Below are 26,842 nucleotides of genomic sequence, written 5' to 3' on the forward strand. Positions count from 1 at the left end.
CGTGATTTCCTTTTGCAGAACCTCAATATAAAATTTACGTCAAACAATAATGATATTATTGGAAGCCTTATCAGCCGGGACAAAAACAAATTCCTTGGCGCGTTCTTTTAGCTTATGTTTGATACGAGAAATAGGGCTATCATGGTTGTTGCTAGGAGTAAAATATTCTTTAAAATGTTTAATACGAATATCAACTATGTTAATTACTGAATTAAAAAAGAATCGATAAGGATTTTTGTGAATATCAACTATGTTAATTACTGAATTAAAAAAGAATCGATAAGGTTTTTGTCAGCCTTTTCTCGTGTTATCCTTTCCATACAGTAAGAACGGAGTTAGTCGTTGATGATGTTACACGACACTCATTCCAATTGATAACTGACGGGGGACGATATTAAGGTCCTTTACTAATAAATGATTTCAATTCTCGGTCCTGGACAATGTTAAGGTCTCCTGTTATAACATGGGAACTGGGGCCATAAATGTATCTAGAATTACTGCAATTTCATGACGTAGGTATATTGTAACTGATATTAACATCTTTACATACCTCGCTATAATTAAACACATATTTCCGAATCGATTTTTTGTAAACATAACAAATAAGAGGGGTCTCTGTATTATCAAAATAACCAGGAATTTGTTCTTTTACGGAATGGTCATTAAGAATACCGGAAATATTTACAAAATCAAAACCTTTATTGACATATTTGATTTTAATGAAAGGTTTTCTATAATCTTCAGGGCGATCAGTTTTGGGAAACAGTTTAGAATAACAATTTGCAATTATAATTTGGACGATTTCATACTTTGGACTGCAATATGGAATTGTGTTGCAATCCCCCCAATTTATTTTTTTTATTGATTAATCTTCTTACGAGATTCCTGACTTGGAACGAACACATGAATTTGCATGTGGCGGGGTTCAACGTGTTATTCTAGATTCAAACCTCCCCCTTTTAATCCTTCGATCAGTGGACAGACACAACGTATACAAAAGAACATACAATAAAATCATAATAGGAAAAGAACTTTACTCTAAAACAACGGTATAAAACATATCAAATACTAAAGAACAAACAAAAACAAATAATACCATACCGTATCGCTAGCAGTAATCGAAAACAAGATAGATTTTAAGAAAACTTGTTAGCTGAAATTAAAAGATTTTATTATGAATTTAAACCCAAGACGTTACTGCAAACGCGCTCATACCTAACCAGCTAAGAAATGAACACTCGGTAAGAAAGAACCAACGGAACATCACTATCAAAGAATAGAAAATTAACAATTAAAAAGAAAACAGATACTCGTATACCATTATTTTTGGTATGCAGATTACTATTAGTGATATTTATATATCAAGGTCTTACTACGGATACTCAGATTTTTCATTGAATTTTTTGTTTTACACTTCAATTTCTGGCAAAATGTTACGTTCTCAATTTCAACCATGAACCAGTGATACTGTAAGTTGAAAATGACCTAATGTGAAATAAATTCAAGGAAAATAAGTCATATCTCTTATCTATTTTAACAATTTGGCGTTTTGCTTGAAAGGGATTTGGTTTATCAAACCATTTCATTGAGGCATCTGCCTCATTTTCTTAAATTTTGATTTAAATTGTCTCATAATGTGATTTTTGTCTCTTGATTTATTTATAAGATTTGTCTTAGTTAGAAATTTGATGTCATTAATCAATAGCAATTGGTGTTCTTAACCATGATTATTAGAGGGGAATATAATTGCACCATTTGTATAAAGTTTTACAGTGCTTGACTATTCAAATGATTTAAAAAAATGTTTTCTTTTTTATCATGTTTTCTATTTTCAGTAACTCTTGCAGCCAAGTTTAATGACATATCATTGTCTCCATAAATATCTATTTACCATAAGTTATTAGTTACTCATTAGTATCTTCCCGAGCAAAGACATGTGATCTGGTTAACTTGATTGATCAAACGACATTAACACATAATAAAAGAGACTAAAAAAGTAAGACACCAAAATTATGAAACTGTAAACAAAATACTTAAAGAAAACAAAAGAGCAATAAAGATTACACAGAAATAAAGTTAGATTGTCCGATACTGTCAATAAAAACAAAGTATAAAAAAAACTTTGGCTTTTAATTTGGTACACCAGACGCGCGTTTCGTCTACAAACGACTTATCAGTGGTGCTCGAATCAAAACAACTGAAAGGCAAAATCAAATAGCTGAAGAGCATTAAAAACGATAAATAAGAAAAAAAAGATATGCAAAATACGGTTAAGGCAATTTGTGCCTGGGTTGGTAAAACCAGTTTAAGAAGTAAAAATACAAAAGGACGTAAAGATTAGCTTGGCACAAAGCAATAAAAAACAACATAAAGACAAAAGACATAAAGTATCGAGTCTGACAGGCCCTTTCAACATTTTGCTTGACATTTACAATGGAGGCTACCACACAACACAAGAATCAGAACTTATCGAACTATAATTAGAAGTAACAGAGTTATATATTTATATATATATATATATCAGTCTAAATTGAAAACAACGTTCAAACCTATGATTGCGTTGGATAGAAACCGCAATTTTTATACGTGTGCATTCAAAACAAATTTCTTGGTAGAGGGGTCTAAATACAACACAAACAACATCTTCCAAAAGACCAAAAAAGTGAAAAAGTATATTTCAACAAAACACATTTGACTAGCAGGCCGAACAACAATTGTTCTTAAACCCTGATGACTGCCATAGCGCTCGTCAAATAAACGGATCACCAGATGTAACAAAGTGGATCTTAATTATTAATCTAATACCAAACATAAAACAATAACAAACTTGCGGAAAAGATGGTACGCCGCAAACATGAGGTGTAAAAATTTGTACACCATATCCGGATTTCGACAATAAATGTCTCTTCAGTGATGTTAGGAATCGAAACGGTATTTGGAAGGCCATATAATTTACTTCAATTTAGGATAGACTCTAGAATTTTGAAGAGTCGAAATAGGATGAACGGATTATATAAACCCGAAGGCAAATATAATACAAGCCCAAACGAAAAAATATAAACAAGTCTAAATTGAAAACAACGTTCAAGCCTATGATTGCGTTGGATAAAAACCGCAATTTTTATACGTGTGCATGCAAAACATATTTCTTGGTAGAGGGGTCTAAATACAGCACAAACAACATTTTCCAAAAGACCAAAAATGTGAAAAAGTATATTTTTACAAAACGCATTTGACTAGCAGGTCGAACAACAATTGTTCTTAAACCCTGATGACTTCCATAGCGCTTGTCAAATAAACGGATCACCAGATGTAACAAAGTGGATCTTAATTATTAATTTAATACCAAACATAAAACAATAACAAACTTGCGGAAAAGATGGTATGCCGCAAACATGAGGTGTAAAAATTTGTACACCATATCCGGATTTCGACAATAAATGTCTCTTCAGTGATGTTAGGAATCGAAACGGTATTTGGAAGGCCATATAATTTACCTCAATCTAGGATAGACTCTTGAATTTTGAAGAGTCGAAATAGGATGAACGGATTATATAAACCCGAAGGCAAATATAATACAAGCCCAAATGAAAAAATATAAACAAGTCTAAATTGAAAACTACGTTTAAACCTAAGATTGCGTTGGATAAAAACCGCAATTTTTATACGTGTGCATGCAAAACATATTTCTTGGTAGATGGGTCTAAATACAGCACAAACAACATTTTCCAAAAGACCAAAAATTTGAAAAAGTATATTTTAACAAAACGCATTTGACTAGCAGGTCGAACAACGGATGTTCTTTAAACCTGATGACTGCCATAGCGCTTGTCAACAAAATGGATCTTAATCATTAATCTAATACCAAACAGAAAACAATAACAAACTTGCGGAAAAGATGGTATGCCGCAAACGTGAGGTGCAAAAATTTGTACACCATATCCGGATTTCGACAATAAATGTCTCTTCAGTGATGTTAGGAATCGAAACGGTATTTGGAAGGCCATATAATTTACCTCAATCTAGAATAGACTCTTGAATTTTGAAGAGTCGAAATAGGATGAACGGATTATATAAACTCGAAGGCAAATATAATACAATCCCAAACGAAAAAATATAAACAATTCAAAATTGAAAACAACGTTCAAACCTATGATTGCGTTGGATAAAAACTGCATTTTTTTATACGTGTGCATACAAAACAAATTTCTTGGTAGAGGGGTCTAAATACAACACAAACAACATCTTCCTAAAGGCCAAAAAAGTGAAAAAGTATATTTTAACAAAACGCATTTGACTAGAATGTCGAACAACGGATGTTCTTAAACCCTGATGACTGCCATACCGATTGCCAAATAAACGGACCACCAGATGTAACAAAGTGGATCTTAATTATTAATTTAATACCAAACAGAAAACATTAACAGACTTGCGGAAAAGTTGGTATACCGCAAACATGAGGTGCAAAAATTTGTACACCATATCCGGAATCGACAATAAATGTCTCTTCAGTAATGTTAGGAATCGAAACGGTATTTGGAAGGCCATATAATTTACCTCAATTTAGGATAGACTCTTGAATTTTGAAGAGTCGAAATAGGATGAACGGATTATATAAACCCGAAGGCAAATATAATACAAGCCCAAACGAAAAAATATAAACAAGTCTAAATTAAAAACAACGTTCAAACCTATGATTGCGTTGGATAAAAACCGCAATTTTTATAAGTGTGCATGCAAAACATATTTCTTGGTAGAGGGGTCTAAATACAGCACAAACAACATTTTCCAAAAGACCAAAAATGTGAAAAAGTATATTTTAACAAAACGCATTTGACTAGCAGGTCGAACAACGGATGTTCTTAAACCCTGATGACTGCCATAGCGCTTGTCAAAAAAACGGATCACCAGATGTAACAAAATGGATCTTAATTATTAATCTAATACCAAACAGAAAACAATAACAAACTTGCGGAAAAGATGTTATACCGCAAACATGAGGTGCAAAAATTTGTCCACCATATCCGGATTTCGACAATAAATGTCTCTTCAGTCATGTTAGGAATCAAAACGGTATTTGGAAGGCCATATAATTTACCTCAATTTAGGATAGACTCTTGAATTTTGAAGAGTCGAAATAGGATGAACGGATTATGTAAACCCGAAGGCAATTATTATACAAGCCCAAACGAAAAAATAGTCATATCCTAACACGAAGAAGACTGGCATATACTGTAGAGTTTATCTGAGTTTTTCTTGTCAGTCTTTACTACATTGTTTTAATACATAAGTACTCAAATAATAGTCACAAAAATGCCATCTGCATTCCATACTTCATTTCATATTTAGTCAGAGGACATTATTTATATAGCGGAATGTGATGCTAAAGTTCTAGCTTCTTTTTCAATCTTCCTAAAAAGCTCCTGTGTGAAGTCTGCCTCGTGTGAATAAAGGAACATGTCGGCAAAGAAAAGGAGCACAATTGATTCCCATGGGAATGTCATCTTTTGACATCAAGCATCCTGATAATGTCAGTTTCATTATCCCTTGGTATCTTCTACCTCTCTTTTCAGAGTATTTTTTTATGAATCAAAGTGGGTTTTTTTTATTTGTCCCTCCCTAAAACAAGATATTTGTATCTACGTTGGCCATTCTTTTTATACTATTGCACGAGGAAAGATACTTAGATTGTATGTACTCAAACTTTGAGTTTCCAAGTGAATTGTCAATACCCAATTCTTTTATCAAGCAATTGTCGTAATGTTATTTAAACACGCGTTATCTGCGAGTATAATAGCATACTTGTCAAGCAGTACAAACCAACATATACATATTGTTAATTTTCATTTTTGTACGGTGATGTTCCTTTAGCTTCATCTTACGGTGTTCATTTATCCAACTTGTTCGCCATGCCTGTGTCAGTAATGGCGTTATAGAATATATGTATAACTGGTAAATTGATTAGTCCGGGATTTCGTTACCACAAACTACTTCAAACCTTAAATAAATTATTTTATACATACAAAATGTTAGTTTGGAAATTTGACTTTACCTGTAGAAAACGTATTACAAACGGGATAGCACATCCTCATTTTTACGGTGATGTTGTTTATAGAGACAGTAAATTTAGGTACGATTCACGAAAAGTTATTGGTCCTTTGAATGCACTAACTCTAATATGTAATAAATCTAAATAAAGCCAACAGTAGTTTGCCGATTTTCAAATCTCATAAATAGATTATGAAGATACAAATCAAGCTAACAAACAAAAACTGAGGGGAGCGCAAAAAAACACAAAAAGAAGCGATTAACATAATAAAAAGACCTTTCAATATGTTTTTTGTTATGAACTCAAACATTACTAAATATGTATCCTTAAACAGTTGTGAACACTTACGGTCCTATATCCTGTCGATATTTCTATTTTGGCACTGCATAAGGTCTTGTTTTAAAAAAAAAAATTATGAGGCGAAGAGACCCCGAGTCCACTAAAAAACCACGCTTCTGATATCATATTTTTACAATGGAAGAAAACTGTTCCAAACAAAAATCAAATCGAAGACAACTGTTTCAAACAAACTTATTGTAGATGTATAGAAAACATAATAACGCAATTCGATAATAAATAGCAAAATGAATGTGGACCCTCACCAAACACAAAAAAATGATGAAGAAATGGGAAATATGAAACAGATCCCCAAATACTAGAAAGGCAAATATACTAACCGATCAATTTCGATCGGTCTTTCCGTCAATAAGTAAACACAGAAAACAACATGAAGATCCACCAGAAAAAAACCCAGACAGTGAAAATATTTGCATCACAAGTAAGAAAGTTACTAGGATTCCATCGATGTCGAGTTGGGTTACCATGATAATCTGTATTACGAGTTGGTCTCTTACTCTACAATGTAGATGACATAACAGAGGAAATTAACCCATAGTTGAGTCTTTTAGCAGATAACAACATTGTATACCTTACAGCTACATCAAAGGACAGTACTCTCCAGGACTGGACTAATTAGCTGTCTGTGACACAAAAGAGAGGCGGGTTATTCGAATTCATAAGTCAAAGACAAACTGACGCCATGGTAAAAAAAACAGAAAAGAAAAAAAGATATAGTTACTGAGGAACAAACCTCATCCTGAAAAATTAACCTGTCCACTGGATGGTAAACACGAGTTGAGGACCATATAACATATATAGAGATATATACTCAATGCAACTAATCCATACACCAAATATTGTTGATCTATCATGCACTGTTACATAGTAACAGGTTTTATCTTAAAGTGGAGCTTGAGGTCTCATCACAAGAGTGCACATGCGGTAATGTCCCGCCTGCTTATCTTATCACGAGTGAATTATGTTAAAGTCTGAAATTTGAAGGTTTTACTGTAAGTATAACATAAAATTAATATTTTTAATGATACATATAAAAGAGATCAAGATCAGATGAACCCTACTAAACAGACATGTACAACTTCCAATCATGCACAAAATATAGTTAGCCTATTGTTTATAGATCCTTATAGTGTCCGAGAACAACTTATTAACAAAAAGTGAACATTGACCAATAAACCAGAAAATGAGGCCAAGACCTGCCAGTCAACATGTGCACCATGCAATCATTTTATTTTCATACACCAAATATAGTTGACCTTTTAGTATCTGATAAATTGACAAAACCATGAAAACTTAACATTGACTAATGAACCATAAAAATGAGGTCAAGGTTAGATGAGCCTGCCAGACATGTACACCATTCAATCATTCCATACACCAAATAGAGTTGAGGCATCGCTTATGGTATCTGAGAAACAGGCATAACCATAAAACTGTTTCTCAGATACCATAAGCGATGCCTCAACATCGACTAACAAACCATGAAAATGAGGTCAAGGACAGATGAATCGTGCCAGACAGGATACTTATATTTTGGCATTGCACAAGGTCAAGTTTTTCTCTGACTGTGAATGACATCTTTAACCTAAATCCATTGGATGTTGGATGTTTAATGGTTTATATTAGTCTTACATGGAAGATTTATATATTAGTTGTTACTGGCATTGAACTAGCTTTCAGTAACTACTAGTACTCTCAGATCTGTACTTCGTGTCTTTTATATTTTTGTTGGTTTTGTTTGTGCTTTGTATCAATCTGATGAGTTGAGCACTTTTTAACTGATTCTTATAGTTTGTTCTTATGTGGTACTGTTACACAACTCTCCCAAGATAGGGGTGGGTTTGGTGCCAGCAAATGTTGTTTAACCTCACCACATTCTGTATGTGCCTATACCAAGTCAGGAAATTCAGTGGTTGTTGTTTGTTGCTGTATATCATATTTGTTTTCCATCTATTGTTTGTACATATATCAGGCCATTAGTTTTCACGTTTGAGTTGTTTTACAATTTGTCATTTTAGGACCTTTTATAGCTTTTTTACTTTGCAGTATGAGTTTTGCTCATTGCTGTACAATAAACTATAGTTGTTAACTTTTAGTCATTTGGTCTCTGGTGGAGAGTTGTCACATTGGCAATCATATCACATCTTCATATTTATATATGCACACCAAATATAGTTGATCTATTGCTTAAAGTACGTGGAAAATGGACAAAACCATGAAAACTTAACATTGATAATGAACCATGAAATGAGGTTAAGGTCACATGAAACCTGCCAGACATACATGTACACTTAACAATAGTTCCATACACCAACTATAGTGGCATTGTTGCTTGTAGCAAGAAGTTATACAAGTCTTACTATATAAATACTTGCTTGTAGTATCTGAGAAATAGATCAAACTGGAAAAACTAACATTTTCCAATGAACCATGAAAGAAGGAAGGTCAGAAGAGGGCATTTAAAAAGTGATAAAGTGATAATGCTGCCTTACAACATGCAAGAAAAGTAATATTTTTGTCTTCTGCAACTTTCCTACCAGGCAGGACAAAAACCATTCAGATTTTCTTAATTTCATGAATCAATAAAATTACATGGTCATACTATAGCAATCTTTTCCACATATAGGGTAGATAAATTATTTTTAAATAGCCTATTCCGGAGAAAAAATGAGAAAGTTTTCAAATCAGACGTTTTATTCCATTAAACAAGTCAATTTTCGAGGAGAAATGCTGAAACACATTGTACGCACGTCTACGCCAGGTAATATTAGAGTTTATCTTAACAAAAAATAAAAGGGGAATGTGTCCATGGGCATGTTGCATAACATTATAAAGGGACATAACTCAAGATCTGTAAAAGTGATGCTACCCAAATATGTACTTGATCTGAGTTTTGTGGTAATAAGCATTGTTTATAAGTTTCATAACATTTAGTTGAGGCAAACTTAAGTTAGAGAACGGAAATGAAAAATTCAGCAATTTTTCCATTTGTAAAGGGGCATAACTCTAGAATGGTAAAAGTGATGCCACCAAAATTCAAACTTAATCTGTGTTTTGTGGTAATGACCATTGTGCATAAGTTTCATAACATTTGGTTGAGGCAAACTAAAGTAAGAGAACGGAAACAAATATTTCAGCAATTTTTCCTTTTGCAAAGGGGCATAACTCTAGAATGGTAAAAGTGACGCCACCAAAATTCAAACTTGATCTGTGTTTTTATGGTAATGAGCATTGTGTTTAAGTTTCAAAATGATTATGAAGATTCGCAAAGAAACCTTTCTTCTTATAGTTTTCAGTGGCGGATCCAGAACTTTTCATAAGGGGGGGGGGCCCGCTGACTGACCTAAGGGGGGGCTCTCTCCAGTCATGCTTCAGTGGTTCCCTATATAATCAACCAAATTTTTCCCACGAAAGGGGGGGCCCGGGCCCCCCCCCATGGATCCGCCTATGGTTTTATAATTGATCTAATAGGTATGAAGTGACATAAAATTAACTCATTTGTGGAAAGGGTAAGCCATTGGTGCAAAGCCATTGGTGCAAATGTTTTGAAACTGGATACAAAAATTCCATGTTGAGGATTTTTCTGGATGCAACTTTTTGTAGGCCAGCACGAGGTCATTTTGTCTTGGTGAAATTTAATTCTTTATTCAAATAAATAACACAGTGACTGCTGCCAAATTAGCATACATTTGCCTCACCTTCAAATTGTTCATCACCTGATGCAAGACAATTATGGGGAGACAGGTATGTTCAATTCTAAAAGTAAGGATAATCTAAAGAAAGAAAATACTGAAAGGGGAAAAGAATAAACAAACAATAGACAATTAACTGGAATTCTATTATTTCTTTTGTCAGTTACAAAAACAAATACACTTCAGTTATACTGTCAAAACCTGAATGTCTAACGAAAATATTTTTCTTAAGCCAGTACAGTCATTTCTATACTTTAAAAATCCGCTGCTACTTAAGTTTGGTGAATAAGTTTTTTGCTACCTGAAATGAGAAAAAAAATAATTGTGAAATAATTACTCCCTCTGTCAGCGTTTTCTAAAGAATTTATACATATTACCTATACTACTAAATCATTTCACAACTTTAGTCGTTCTGTTAAGTTTAAAACTAAACCATCTAGGTATAACTTTTATTTTATAACTACATGTGCTTCCAAACATTTTGTTAAACTAAAACAGCTATATCCATATGGTTTGTAGTTGGACAACGCATATACATGTATATGTACATAATTGGCTTTAACTTTTGCAACTAGAATAAGTTCCTTATTACAATATCTATTATATTACAATGTATATGTTAAAATATATATTTTAAGCTTTTTATAGTAGTGTGTAATAATAATATAATATATCTTCTGTTTCTATTGTATTATTTTACTAGCAAAATCTTGTAAATAGGTTCATGCAGTTATGTTCACTATAAAACATCCTTGCAAGTGGAAAAGAAGATTTCTGACAAGGCTAATAATACTCAGTAAATTTGATATCGTCCTGGGACAGATTTGGCATTTATTCATGTGCATGAGTAATGTTTATATCTTGAAAGGAGCATGATATATTTAAATATGTAAAGAATACCAATTTCTGTACCAAATATATGATTGCAGTCAATTATATACTATAAAGCCCCTCATTTTCAAAGATTGAAAGTACAAACAAAATATTTTACGTGTATTTGAGGTCTATATTTATATGACTGTATAAGTCAAGGATATATAATCAAGTTTAACTTTTAACCCAACTTCTTTAAGTGCAAGGGATCCTTGAGACAGAGTAAAAAAGATATGCTACTTTTTTGCTAGTAATAAAATATAAAAGAAATAGAAATAAATATCTCATAAAAACTTTTGTATTGTATTTTAAAAAAAAAATATCAATTAAACTTGAGTTATTACATCACTGTTATGCACTATTTGATCCAGTAGGAGAAATCAAATGAAACACACATTTATAGACATGCAAACTATTGTAACACAAAGGAAGATTAAATCTCTAAAACAGATATAGTTCCCTTCAATTGGAACCAGAGTTTCAAGCTCAAAATTGAGCATTACCAAAGTGTCCAGATCTTTGATCTACAGGACATCATAAGATCTTGAACAATTGACATGAAATTTCTTGATAGCATAAATATAATCATGAATAACTTAGTGAATAAAATAACAGAACTCCATGAAGTGTGACAAAAGTGGAATGTTCAAAGATAATTCATGTACATTTCTTATTAATTTGACACCTTTATCTTTCTAATTCTAACATTTACTAAACTTACACAATGATCTACACAATGGACATAATCTAAAACTTCTTCATAACATGTTTCTTCTGTTTCTTTTCGACTGCTGACTCTTGCATTACAAGAATCTAATGCTTCTTTATATTTGACACACTCTGCAGTCGTCTGGCAGGATTCTTTTATAGTTACTTGAATGTCCTGTGATCATTCATATAAATAATATTAGGTATACATGTTGGAATGAGCAATTTTATACTTAATGATTAGCTCATGCTTATGTCTGAAATGAAACATTCGTTGGTTCTTGTCTTGGCCAATTCTAACATCTATTTTTTTCAAATTCAAATATTTATTGGATAAAGCACTTATGACAAAAATGACATTTTTCACATTACTGCAATAAAAAAATTATTGTTAACCTGGAGCCAAAAACAAAATCGAAACTGCTATATTTTTTTTTAAAAAGTTGAATCTGAAACTATATATATATACACGATATAGACTAAAATTTACTATGTAACACTGTAAAAAGGTTTTTGTAAAATTTCTAATCTTAAAATTATATGTTAGAGATATACTTGTCATTTCAGTCTTAATTTGTCATGAATTTTTCAAGTTCAGAAAAAATTAACTCTTGAGTCTTATGTCACTTTATAAACCTAATTCAATGTTATTGTTTATGTTAACATGGTTAATAAAACTCTAATCAACTGTTTCATATTTTTCTTTGTGTTTATCAATCAGGTAATAAGATCAGGATATGAAGTTGACACACCCAAAGTGATTAATTTTTACTCTTAATAACCTACAGCTTGGATACTCAAATCAACCAGTCAAATAAATGTATCCAAGTTGGTAAAAATGATAAATAAAAGAGGCTTTACAATGTATATTTGTTGACTGATGTTAGTTGAAGGTAGACTAATTTGAAAACTTTAAAACCTTAAAAAAAAAAAAAAATAAAGCACTCTGTCAGAAGATATTAAAATTTTGAAATTCTAAAAGATAATATATACCCAGTCCAAGATACATGTTTTTGTACATGTAGCAAGGCAACAATCAGAGGTTATCATAACTTTTTCTGGAAAGTTTTCTGAACTATCATCTTATCCAATGTAGGTTTAGAAAATCATTAGACTTTGTGCAAAATAATTTGTTTATTCACAAAATAAAAATGATAATAACAGAATATTGTCAAACAAAAATACCTCTGGTTCATCATCTTCATCATCGTCTGCTGGAGCATCATCCTAAAAAAACAAAGAATAATCAACCATTATTTTTACCATGTACTTAAATTGAAGAAAGATGAACTCAGAAACATGTCATCAACAGATCAACAGATGACATTTCTGAAACATAACAATGTACATGTATTCATTAATTCTAATTACAAAGACATATATATCTATATTATTGATACTTCAAAAAAGGTATATGAATGCCTTCTGCTTGAATCTGATCTTTTACTTTTGTTATTAATTGAGAGTTTTTTTGTTGTTTTTTTGGAGGGGCAGGGGATTTACATGAACACAATTTGAAAGATTTTGTCTGTGACGTACATGTTGTTGTAAATTATATTAGAGGGAGAGTAGGCTACTGTTCTATATTTTAATCACACACATATTACTAATAAGACATAACGTTAAGGGAAAATAACCATGAAAAATAAATAACAACCTGGGTTATTGGACAAATACTACTTAATCACCCAATTTGATTTTAATAGGTGACCCATTGACTGAACAAGTGTTGATTTCTATCCCTGAAATTAATCTGTATGGTCATTGTAACAGTTCACCGGGAAAAGTTTGAGAATACCTTTCAGACACCTCATCAATCTTATATGCCTAATGGTACCAGTTAAAGAACCAGTACATGTACATTGAAGGTTTAATACAGATATTTAAATCCAGGGGCGGATCCAGCCATTTTTAAAATGGGGGTTCCCAACCCAGGATAAAGGGGAGGGGGAATCCAACTATATGTCCCCATTCAAATGCATTGATCGTCAAAAAAAAAGGGGGTTCCAACCCCCAGAACCCCCCCCCCCCCTGGATCCACCACTGGGCACTTCTTGCATATCTAGTAGGTAGCCTTAGGTTACATTTTGAGGCAAACACATTGCAGTTGGTACCACTCAAGACACCCATCCCAAACTATAGATCCATATGTATGCATGTTTATACTGCACACTAACAGTTCTGTCCTGCTGTGTTCTACATCAGCCATATCTATTTTTTTTTTTATAATTTTCCAAGTCTCATTGAAAAATACTGTAGATCTGTTTGAGAAAAATGTTCTTGTTGATCAATTTGTAGGAAATTTCTCACCTGGAACAAATTGTTCCTCTGAATAATAATAGTGAGTTGTTTAATCCATCCCTACTTCGATCAGTGCCTGCCTGAATATATTTTGTTGGTAAACAAGAACTTCAGGTAACAATAAACTAGAGGCTCTAAAGAGCCTGTGTCGCTCACCTTGGTCTATGTGAATATTAAACAAAGGACGCAGATGGATTCATGACAAAATTGTGTTTTGGTGATGGTGATGTGTTTGTACATCTTAATTTACTGAACATTTTTCCTGCTTACAATTATCTCTATCCATAATTAACTTGGCCCAGTAGTTTCAGAGGAGAAGATTTTTGTAAAAGATTACTAAGATTTACGAAAAAATGGTTAAAAATTGACTGTAAAGGGCAATAACTCCTAAAGGGGTCAACTGACAATTTCGGTCATGTTGACTTATTTGTAGATCTTACTTTGCCGACATTTATTGTTTTTTACAGTTTATCTCTATCTATAATAATATTCAAGATAATAACCAAAAACAGCAAAATTACCTTAAAATTACCAATTCAGGGGCAGCAACCCAACAACGGGTTGTCCGATTCATCTGAAAATTTCAGGGCAGATAGATCTTGACCTGATAAACAATTTTACTTCATGTCAGATTTGCTTTAAATGCTTTGGTTTTTGAATTAAAAGCCAAAAACTGAATTTTACCCCTATGTTCTATTTTTAGCCGTGGCGGCCATCTTGGTTGGTTGACCAGGTCACGCCACACATTTTTAAAACTAGATAACCAAATGATGATTGTGGCCAAGTTTGGTTTAATTTGGCCCAGTTGTTTCAGAGGAGAAGATTTTTGTAAAAGATGACTAAGATTTACGAAAAATGGTTAAAAATTGACTATAAAGGGCAATTACTCCTAAAGGGGTCAACTGACCATTTCAGTCATGTTGACTTATTTGTTAATCTTACTTTGCTGAACATTATTGCTGTTTACAGTTTATCTCTATCTATAATAATATTCAAGATAATAACCAAAAACAGCAAAATTTCCTTAAAATTACCAATTCAGGGGCAGCAACCCAACAACAGGTTGTTCGATTCATCTGAAAATTTCAGGGCAGATAGATCTTGACCTGATAAACAATTTTACTTCATGTCAGATTTGCTCTAAATGCTTTGGTTTTTGAGTTACAAGCCAAAAACTGCATTTTACCCCTATGTTTTATTTTTAGCTGTGGCAGCCATCTTGGTTGGTTGGCCGGGTCATCGGACACATTTTTTAAACTAGATACCCCAATGATGATTGTGGCCAAGTTTGGTTCAATTTGGCCCAGTTGTTTCAGAGGAGAAGATTTTTGTAAAAGATGACTAAGATTTACGAAAAATGGTTAAAAATTGACTATAAAGGGCAATTACTCCTAAAGGGGTCAACTGACCATTTCGGTTATATTGACTTATTTGTAAATCTTACTTTGCTGAACATTATTGCTGTTTACAGTTTATCTCTATCTATAATAATATTCAAGATAATAACCAAAAACAGCAAAATTTCCTTAAAATTACCAATTCAGGGGCAGCAACCCAATAACAGGTTGTCCGATTCATCTGAAAATTTCAGGGCAGATAGATCTTGACCTGATGAACAATTTTACCCCATGTCAGATTTGCTCTTAATGCTTTGGTTTTTGAGTTATAAGCTAAAAACTGCATTTTACCCCTATGTTCTATTTTTAGCCGTGGCGGCCATCTTGGTTGGTTGACCGGGTCACGCCACACATTTTTAAAACTAGATACCCCAATAATGATTGTGGGCAAGTTTGGTTAAATTTGGCCCAGTAGTTTCAGAGGAGAAGATTTTTGTAAAAGTTTACGGACGACGGACGACGGACGCAGGACGACGGACGCAAAGTGATGAGAAAAGCTCACTTGACCTTTCAGGTCAGGTGAGCTAAAAATTATAATATTGTTACCTGCAATTTCCATATGAAATCAGGTCCCTGTTTGGTAATACATTTTGGCAATAAGTCTGTGATGTAATAAACATTATTTCTTATTGTTACTTTTTGTGGGTAATCATAGCCAGTGCCATGGATATATTATAACAATAACATGTACCTTTTAATGAATATCCCACATTATGACAAAAGTTATGTATTGTGGAGAAATAGGCCCCTTCACAGTTAGTGCAGCCATGTTGAATAGGGGGCAGATTCATAATGGAGGTAAAAATGGTTTGAAAAATATGGGAAAACATCATTAAAAGAGAACAGTTGCTTGGAAACATGCATAGGATATCCCGTACTACACTAGCGGATTTAGGGGGGTGGGGTTCGCAAAACCCCCCCCCCCCCCCCCCCCGCTTGAAAATCTTAAAATAATTTTTGTATTAACTATTTCTTGTTTTAATGTTATCTTTACTATAAATTGAATATCCAGCAATGAATAGGGTGACACGTTGTCGCTACACTCCTTTAAATATACACGTCATAATTACATTGGCCTGAGGGAAACTTAATTGATAATTAGAGGATGAAAGGATTTAATTAAGACAATCCAAGGCTGCTATCCCTATATTTTATTACTTTGTTGGTTTTATGATTAACACGACGTTTTCTGTTAGCTTGATTTGAAGACAAATACTTTTTCACCTTACCATATCCATAAGAATTTTTTTTAGAAAATGACACCAGCTGAATTTAAGGATATTGCAAACTTTATTTCCACATCTGTACCTAGTGCTCAAATGTATAGCATTCTAAATAAAAACTGGAATCCACCTAGTTCTTTTCCTTTTCATAAACAAGAAATGTACGGGTTAAAAAGTTCGACGACAACCCCGGACAGTTTGTTAAAAAAATGTTCAGAATTGTGTTAAGCAAATGGTGAATGTTAATCCCCCCCACCAAAAAAAAATACCACCAAACAGCCTTATTAAGATCACAAGACTTGACCAACACACATGATAAGACGTCTAGTGGAATAGATGAAAGGGCTGATACAGCTATTGCAAAACGGGTGGATACAATCTGTAATTAAATAATTAAACTAATCTAAAAAGTTTATTTTGAGTAACCATATGCCGGATGAACAAAAAGTGTGCCAATTATTGAAAAAAACATATTGTTTGGTATAACAAGAAAACTTCTCTAATGTTCAAAAACATTTCTCACAAAACCCCCCGCTTTAAGCTCTGGATCCGCGCCTGTACTATCAGTATCATACTATTTCCACCTCAATATGGCCGAACTAACCATGAAGTGGCCTATTATGCTCTCTTGCAAATAGCTGTCTAGAGAAAGTTCTTTTCTGTAGCTATTTCAATAAACTCAATATAAATACCAGGATTGAAATTTTGAACGCAAGACGCCAAATTCCGTTTTGCTTGAATCCAAAAAGTTAAAAAGATCAAACAAAGTGCAGAGTTGAAGAGCATCAATGAAGCACAATGCATACACCTAAATTTCCTTTTATTGACGTCTAACTGAAATATTTGAAGTCAAGGACACAGAGCAGTCAAAGGGCATATGATATTTGAAGAATGTTTTCGTTAGAAATCAGGTAAGGTGTTAAAAAACGAAAAGTTTCGTCTTCTGAATCCAGTTACTAGTTTTACATTCATCTTTTACCTGTACCTCAGGGTCCTTTAGGGCAACGGAGTTTTCTCCAAGGGTCATTTTGGAGTTGAGATTGTGAAGGAAAGTTGATATGCAACTTAACAATGTACACCGTTTCAGACCCCTTCAAACGTTTAGAAGACGTATTTAAAGAGCAGATCAGAATTAGGATTTTTGAAAAAATGCAATTTATGGGATCGAGAAGCGCCGAAAACACCAAATATCAAGAAACAAAGAAAAATAAAAAAGGCCTAAAATAATGCTTTAAACAACTGACTAATTATTGTAATAAAATCATAACCAATATTAATTGAATACTCAAGAAAGATACTAATTAAATGCCATCTTGATTATCTGCTCATGAAATGACTACTCCCTGTCGTGACGTCAAGAGTAGCGGGCATTGTAAAAACAGCTGAAAAGGCCTACAGCATAAACCATTCATATACCTTTACACACAGTAACAAATACGTCAAATTTACAGCTAGTCATCACCTGAACTGACTATTTTTATTCACAACATGTTGCTCATTTGAACAAAATAGAAGCAGCAATGTCAATGAATTCAAATGATGCTAAATATGCTAAAAGAAAGCTGGATTTCCAAGACCAACCGTTTCATTTCAAGACATTTTACTTGGACATCAAGGCGGAAACGGTGAAGAGGAAAGTCATCAGAAGAATTAGAGAACTCGGCGGAACTGTTGAAGGCTTTCTATCAAAAGATGTTCACTTAGTTATCACTGACAAGAAAAATGGAGAGTTGGAAAGAAAATCAAATAAAGAAGTTAAAACAATAGAGATCAGCAATCTTAGTAGAGGTATGTATAAATTTTGCCGAGACTTCTACTGTAATAGTAGTCTTCGGTTTTGCAAGCTTTGTAATATTATGACTTACCCATAGACCCAAAATCACTGCTGTCATTTAGTTTGTCGGTATGGTCAGATCATGTTTTTGTACGTCATATGAATTCGTACTAAAAAATTGCATGCTTTTTCAATGGAAAATTGTGACGTCACAATGCATTCTTAATAGTACGAAAAACCCATGAGACGAGGATAAGTACTAGTCTGTTCATTTTGTTGAGTTGACACAACTTTAAATGAACAGGCAGCAGAACCTATGATTTTAAAGAAATTAATTATGTTATATTTGACCTTTTCGAATAAGCTACATTAGATTCATTGATGTCAAACAATCAGTTTTGCATTGTAGCTGTAGGCATGTTCTCTTGTAATGTCAATATTTTACAGGAACTTTGGTGATTTGAGTAATCATGGTATTGATGGTAATGCCTAATGGTGTATAAATAGTGATAAGTATAAATATAAGAAGATGTGGTTTGATTGCCAATGAGACAACTCTCCATCAGAGACCAAATGACATAGAAGTTAACAACTATAAGTCACTGTACAGCCCTTAACGATGAGCAATACAAAGTAGAAAACAACTAACAAAAAACACAGACTGGACGTGGCAGGATTTATACATCCCCACAACAAAAAAGACAAAAAGTACAGATCTGAGAGTACTCGCATGACCAAATATTCAATCAAAGTTATACTGTTGGACGTGTGATTAAGGAACAGAATGTCTGCTAAGAACAGATTATTACATTTAATCAATTTTGTAAATATTTACCACATTCTCACGTACTAGGCTCACATGTTAGATTTAATCACCTGCATATTGTTGAAAGTTAGTAGGGACATAGTATACAGACGCTGCTGTGGATATACATGTAGTAATACATGTAGTTACTGAGCATGTATTTGTCAGAAATACAACAATACTCAGAGATCATTTCATAGAGATCCTGCATACTTGTCATCATATTCATTTGACCATAGTCATGATAGTATACAGTCAGTTTGATTTAATAAATTTTATGGTACATGTAGCTACATGTATAAGACTTTGACTATGTTGACAAGATTTGGTAGGTTGGAAGAAGTATTTTTTATTGAATTTCAGTATAGACCATTCTCCATTGTTTTAGAAATAATCTGAAAAACCCATCCATTTGAATCTTTGATCTATTTTTTGTTTACTATTGTAATACAATAGCACCTCGTGAAAGCAACTCTTCTGAAAATATTTGACAGTTAGCTCTTGTTTGATTGTTTGCCATCTGTGTAGTTGACCAAAGTGTTCCCTCATTTTGATTCTACCATTTTGCATGGGTATAGCATAATAGGGACTCTGACATCAATATCATTCCAAATCCAGAATCCTTATTTAGATACCCATTCCCAATTTTGTCACTTATCTTTTTTTGTTCATTCCAACAGTTCCTTTTATTTAACATTTATAGAAACCCAGTATATAATGCCTATTGAAGAAATACCACCTTTACCTTCAGCATGTTGAAATGAAAAGAATAACGGCAAATAATACAAAAGCTCAGAATACACGTTTATGTAATCTATGTTTATACTGTACACACAATTTTATTCCTCATTTGCACAGCTGCGGGGTGCATTTCCCTACATTGTAGTGACATTGTACTGGTTGATGGGAAAAGTCCATGGCATATTTCTATACCCAAATCGAGTTAAGTCAACCCTTCAGGTCTTTAACTTTTTATTCTAGATTGCTTTTTTTTGGTATTTAATACTTTTTATGATTTCTCAATTGTGTTTCAGGAAGAGCTTTATTGTTGAAAGCAAATGCACAGAGTAATAAGAGAAGATCATCAGTAGGTGGGAATCATATTACCCAGAATGCTTTAAATCTTGGTGTACAGGTGGAGCAAGCTAATATTTTCCTTCGAGATTCAAATAAATTTATTGATGCCTTGAAAAAAACAAAGAAGACAAATGAACTTGATGGAATAACACCTTTAGAATGGACAGAAAGTGAAAAAGAAAACACATGTTGCCTCAAAATTGAAGATACAGAACAGTTGTATAAACCCCTGATAAAACATTTTGAAACATTTCCTACATTATTTTATAATGAAGAAGTGGCATCACCATTTGTTAAAGGTGTTGTACTAACAAAACAAGCAGAAAAAACAGTCAATAGATATTCTACAGCAAAGAAAACTGTGACCTACAATAAAGGTGGTTTCTGTGAGGCATGTGATTATTGGTACAAATGTTCATTAAGGGAACATATCAAAAGTGCAAAACATGAAAAGTTTGTTAAGGATCAAACAAACTTTGATCACTTAGATACTGTAATAAATAAATTGCCTTCTTTCTCAGATTTCTTTGTCAAATTGAACAAAATAGCAGGGAAAGAATCAGTGTGTGATAAAACAAAAGGTCATCAAGCCTCTCTGTTTTCTAGTTTATTGATAACCAATAGTCACCAAAGTTCACTAGAAACAAAACCATTTGAAAAGAGAGTCAAACTTAATGAACAAGAAATTTCGTCTCTGAAGACAGAATGTATATTTGAGCGTAATAATGTTTCAGCTAATGTTTTAAAACACAGCACATCAGATGATACAATAGTAAAAAATATGGATACTGAAATGCCTTCTTTATGTAATGAACTTTTAGAAAATCATAATGAAGAAGAAATATCAGATTGTGCTATGCCAAATTTGTCATCATGTATTGTTCAAACCATAGATATATTAGACAGTGAGATGCCATCACTTCATAAAGAACGTGACACTAACACACAAGACTCTGGTACTGGTCTAGATATACAAGACAGTGAATTCCGTGATATTTCCAAGTGTGATATAACTGATAAGAATACAATAAAAAGAACAAATAGTGATTCTGCTTTACCACCTGAGGAGAATTTTCCCATACAAAATGTATGTTGTACACCATCCCTTGGCATTGATTATCATAATGACAATGCTGTTTTCATGGATGATATAACTCACAAATCTACCAATACATTAACCTCAGTACAAAATGTTACCTCCAATGTACGCAAGAAATTTTCAAAGATTTCTTTGTTTGAAAACAATCAAGATATTTCAGAAAACTGTGATAATTTTTCTAGTATCAATGACAGATACTTCCAAGAAAAAAGCATTGTTTCTCCACAAAAGGTTGAAAAATCATTTTGTTTCTCTGAATTATCATCTCCCACCTCTAGAGGCACTGGTCAAAGTAATTTTAAAGACTTGGTCACAAACTGGATTCATGAAATAGAAAACTCTGCACATATTCCTAAAGAAGACATGTGTGACCACAAAACAAACAATGATAATGATATTAATTCTGAAGCTACAGACATGACAGAAGAATATAATCCTGAGGACTACCATAATATGTTGTTAATGAACAGAATGGAGAAAAAACATGACAAAAGTCAAGTGACAAAAGAAGTTTTTAATGGTTACAGTAATATAAATAATGAAAACAGTTGTTCAAGAGATAGTGTTTCACTGATATCTATGCCTGAAACCCCTGAAACAAGGAAAACAACTTTTTCTGGGTGTAAATTTGGAATCATGGATGATTCTAACTCAACACAAGATATTACTCTATGTGCAAGTGATTCAAACACAAGTGTTTACAGTCTGATTTCTGAATGCACCCCATTAAATCAAAAGAAAACTCTTTATAGTGGACAAGAAAGTTGTAAAGGTACACAAGTTACTCCTCATTCTCATGAAAATTTAGATTGTGAAAATATTGGTTTAAGTTCAAAACTTGAACCCATAAAAATCAAACTAAATTTAAGTGAAATCAAGAAAAGTGAAAAGAAAGCTAAAAGAAAAGTCAAAGTTAGAAGAAGAATATTTCCTGACAATCAAAAAGAAAATTATGAATCTTTTTATCAAATGCATCAGCAGGGTGAAATGAAGATCAAGTTGTGCAAAGTGGCAAAAACGCCAGTGCAAAAGAATGGTGACTTAATGTCATATTGGAAAGTTAGAAAAAGTGGAGGATGCCGGCTTGTGTTTAGCTCTGAAAAAAGAAAAGAAAATGAAACTGGAAGTAAAACTGGAGACATCTGCAGAAAGAGAGCAGTTTCTATTTCTGACTCTGACTCTGAGAAAAGAAAAGCATGTCACCTGGAAAACGACCACTCAGAAAAGTTAAGGAAAAGAAGAAAATGCATCTATTTACAGTTTTTCTGATTTGATTTAAAATTTTTTTTAAGATAAGTGGTATAATGAATATGTTTTATCTTGGAGTAAAAATGATTGAATGTTTTGCATAGAATTGTGTCAATTTTGCTATTGAGATTTTTTATAGGATTTACATTTTTAGAGCATTTGTGATTTTACATGCAATCAAATGTATCCATACAGTAGTTCTTGATTAGGAGCTGGCAGGTGGTATTCTTCTCGCTTTTGATACTGTTCAATGAAAAATAATACTGACTCTTTACTAATCATAGACATTAATTTCAGTCAATGAGTTGTATGGACTTCATGGTCCAATATTTACATCTTCTTTTCTCAGTATTTATTCTTAAATCTGTAAAAAAAAACAACTTCACAAACTTATTTTAAACATAAAATCATGGCCATGAAAGTTGTACAATTTATTTTTAAATACACAAATCTTTTGTAATTAATGGTTCAGCAATGCATCATATACATGTTACCTGTGAGTTGCATTCCAAATAACCTACTTTTGACATAATTATGGTACATTTTTCTAACTTGAATAGTAAATTTCATGAAAAATGTGAGTTTGTGTCTGTGTAATCAGCTGTCCTTTCAAATTTAGAGCTGATAATTGTATGATGACTCATGAGTACCAGTAGCTAGAGATCTTCTTTATAAAGAATAGTTTTGCTTTACATACATTTTTTTGTACATGTATCTTTCACCTAATAATTCATATATGACTATACATGAATTAATTTGACCTGTGTATGTCTGTTTCAAAAAAGAAAATGATATGAAAATAAAAAAACTTTTTGCCCCAACTTTTTTCTATCAAATTTGGACTTTTGACAGCTTAAGTGATGGTAAGCTCATAAGTTTTAAGAAGTGAAAGCTTTTCAATTTTTTGAAATTTTGGGAAAAAATATGAAGATCCAATTACATGTACACATGTCTCTTGGACTTTTTTGGCCTTTTTGGCCTTCCTTACAGATATATAGGCTGGAACTTACTTTTTAGCACATCTTACCCAAAGGGTCAAGTGCTCTATTCTCATCACTTGGAGGCCATCAGAGTCTGTTAACTTTTACAAAAATCTTCTCCTCTGAAACTACTGGGCCAATTGGAACCATCTCGGCCACAATTATTATTGGGATATCTAGTTTAAAATATGTGTCTGCTGATCCTGCTTGCCAACCAAATTTGCCCATAAGGCTAAACATAGAACATAGGAGTGAGAATGCAAGCCCTTATAGATCAGAGAAAATCTGACAGGGGCAAACATGTTCAGAATGTTGAGATAGTCAGTTATCTCCTTATGCACCAAAAACTATCTGATGACTCCTTATAGGAGCCATTGCCCTTTAAGGTTTATTTCTCCATTTTTTCTTTCATTATCTTGAAAATTATAGTAGATAGACAAAATTTTCAAATAGCAAAAATGATCAGCAAGACAGGATCTACAAACTTGTAAACACGTCTGGAACTGTCAGTTGACTCCTTATAGAAGTTATTGACGCTAAATGAAGGTTACCAATTTATGGCATTTCTGCTTAATTTGAAACTATAATAGAAAAAGAGAAGCTTTAAAGAGTAAAAACGATCATCAGGACAAGATTGACATATTTGTCAGCAAAATTGTAGGTGGACTCTTAGTTGTAGTTATTTACCCTAAATGATGATTTTTTTTTGGTAATTTTTGGCCAATTGATTAATGATAATGCAGACAAGATCTACAAAAAGGCAAAAATTGTGGGAAGATTGTCAGTTGACTTCTATAGGATTTATTGCTCTTAAATGACTCTTTTTACCATTTTTTCATGTGTTGGGCAAAAACTATAGAAGATGAAGAGACAATGTAAACAGTGAATATGATCACGAAGAAGAGATCTTCAAATAGATCAACCAAGCCTAAATTGTAAGTCAACTCCCTAAAGAAGTTATTGCACTTGATTGACATTTTTGTCCAATTTGTATATTGGTCAAATACTATTATAGATATACTGTAAGCAATACAAGATCATCAAAAATAGATCTTAGTCATGAATTATATTTTAGTCTTCAATGTTGAAAATGCACATAGATCCAAGTGAGTGACACAGGCTGATTAGAGCCTCTAGCTATAAATAATTGCCAATTTGTGTAGTAGCCATTGGTAGTTACACATCTTGGATAAGATATAGTATGGTTGACATGACTGATATGATTGATGTCTAATCACAGAATCCTGGTTCAAATTTCGTCAGATTTCAGTTCCAAAAGTGGTTTCATATTAGAGGCTGAGATGGTTGCAAACTACATATAACATAAGTGATTAAGTTCAGTGTTGTATGCTAATATTGTAGCTGATTGATTTAATCATGTACATTTTGAAGTATTTGAAAGTATGCTAAAAGTGTTTTTTTGTTGCCATTTGAAATTCCTAATATAAATAGATGTGCCACAAAAAATTTGGGATATCTGTGCTTGTTATTTATGTGTCATTTAGTTCACTTTTTTTAAGGATGATATAAAATATAACTTCTGATAAATGTTTTAAATAGCATTTAAACATTCTCTCTGTATACATGGTATATGTGTCCTACAGTTTTATGAAAATAACCAGATATATTTTAATCAAACTTATGTATCATAACCATGTTTATAACTTCCTTACCATGCTTTCAGAAAGTATGCATCCTTCACTTGTCCTTTTTCTTGTGTCTCATTTGTAATCATACCACATCTAGTTTTTTTTTTCAGAAATTGTCAAAATATTTTGGGGTGTGGATGTTTATTTTTCAAAAGTGATCCCAATATTGTGTATTAGTTGTAAAATGAGCAAACTTACTCATTGTAAAAAGTTCTGATGTCATACAATGTAATGGGAGATTTAAAAGAAAAATTGATTACAATAATTTTGGAAAGAACATTTTGATATCCTGTTGTTGATTACTGACCTTGAGGAACAGTTTTATGTGTAGTATAGGGAATCCCTCCCAACAAAGTTTGAATGGGATCCATAAATGCATTTTGGGGGCTTGAGTGATTGCAAATATTGTTAGTTTAAAACATTGAATATAATCTAGTTCCATGATTGAAAAAATGATGAGCATAAATGTCAAAGTGGGCTTTGTCTTGAACCTGTTTATTGATGATATGCCTTTAAAAGTTCCTAGATCTAAAATTAGGCCTTTGATAGAACTACTTTTAACTTAATAGCATTGTGTTGGTTGTGTTTGTAATTCATGTAGTTGTTGTGGTAGTTATTATACGACCGCAAAAAAATTTTGTGGTCGTATATTGGTATGACGTTGGCGTCGTCGTCGTCGTCGTCCGAATACATATTGGTTTTCGCACTCTAACTTTAGTTTAAGTGAATGGATCTTTTTGAAATTTGACCATAAGGTTAAATACCACAAAAGGAAGGTTGGGATTGATTTTGGGGGTTATGGTACCAACAGTTAAGGAATTAGGGGCCAAAAAGGGGCCAAAAATGAGCATTTTCTAGTTTCCAGACAATAACTGTGGAACGGTGTATGGATCTCTCTGAAATTATACTACAAGTTTCCATACCACAAAGGGATGGTTAGGATTTGCTTTGGGGGGTTATGGCTCAAACCGTTTAGGAATTAGGGGCAAAAAAGGGGGAAAAACAAGGTTGTCCTGGTTAATGGACAAATACTTTAGTACAAAACATAATTTAAAGCAGTGTAAGGGAGATAAATCAAATACATCATTGAAATTATCTCCCTTACACTGCTTTTAAATTATGTATAAAGTAATGGTTAATGAACAATAAAGATAATCTAAAACAGTGTAAGGGAGGTAATCAAAATACAACGTTTTGGTTACTTCCCTTACACTGCTTTTAAATTATGTTTAAAGAAATGCATATTTATAAAGGAAGACCAGTAAAAATATCTGCAAATGTTTTCATCTTTTTTTTTTACAAAAAAATCCATATGAAAGATTTGACACTATATTTTTATTAATTCTATTATAAAATAGATTAAGTTAGCACTATGGTAAATTTAAATGGGTAATTATGGTTGCCAACTCCATTGGAAATTTGAATTGAGATTATGACCATATCTTGAGGGAAAGAATTTTTTTGGGGGAAAAAGGGGGGGGGGGGGATAAAAAGAAATTGTGGGGGGCCAATTTTTTCTCATTTCAGATTTCAGAAATTAAAAAGAATTATTCTTTAAATATTATTTTTTTTTCAAATTTCAAATATTGAAAAATTTCAAGAAGTAATCT

The 26,842-nt window shown here is 32.7% G+C and overlaps 2 protein-coding genes across 3 annotated transcripts; one reads left to right on the top strand and one right to left on the bottom strand.

The window, feature by feature from the left end:
- Positions 1 to 10,225: 10,225 nt before the first annotated feature.
- On the bottom strand, positions 10,226 to 17,723 carry LOC127714069 (cytochrome b-c1 complex subunit 6, mitochondrial-like). 2 transcript variants are annotated; one of them, XM_052220019.1, is made up of 4 exons: positions 17,580 to 17,723; positions 12,865 to 12,906; positions 11,693 to 11,854; positions 10,226 to 10,399 (listed from the first exon to the last, which is right to left on the bottom strand). In XM_052220019.1, exons 1-4 carry the CDS (start codon positions 17,625 to 17,627, stop codon positions 10,367 to 10,369), a joined length of 285 nt encoding a protein of 94 aa, XP_052075979.1. In that variant the 5' UTR covers positions 17,628 to 17,723; the 3' UTR covers positions 10,226 to 10,366. The 2 variants fall into 2 exon arrangements, with proteins under 2 accessions (XP_052075979.1, XP_052075986.1); XM_052220026.1 differs by having other exon boundaries at positions 17,586 to 17,704.
- A 245-nt stretch (positions 17,724 to 17,968) lies between these two features.
- Positions 17,969 to 25,844, top strand: LOC127713316 (uncharacterized). The gene is made up of 2 exons (XM_052219773.1): positions 17,969 to 18,388; positions 20,214 to 25,844. The coding sequence occupies exons 1-2, from the start codon at positions 18,121 to 18,123 to the stop codon at positions 22,622 to 22,624; spliced, it is 2,679 nt and encodes an 892-aa protein (XP_052075733.1). The 5' UTR covers positions 17,969 to 18,120; the 3' UTR covers positions 22,625 to 25,844.
- Positions 25,845 to 26,842: the final 998 nt, after the last annotated feature.

This window comes from Mytilus californianus, unplaced genomic scaffold (assembly GCF_021869535.1).
Source record: "Mytilus californianus isolate M0D057914Y unplaced genomic scaffold, xbMytCali1.0.p SCAF_1, whole genome shotgun sequence".
NCBI classification, from domain to species: Eukaryota; Metazoa; Mollusca; class Bivalvia; order Mytilida; family Mytilidae; genus Mytilus; species Mytilus californianus.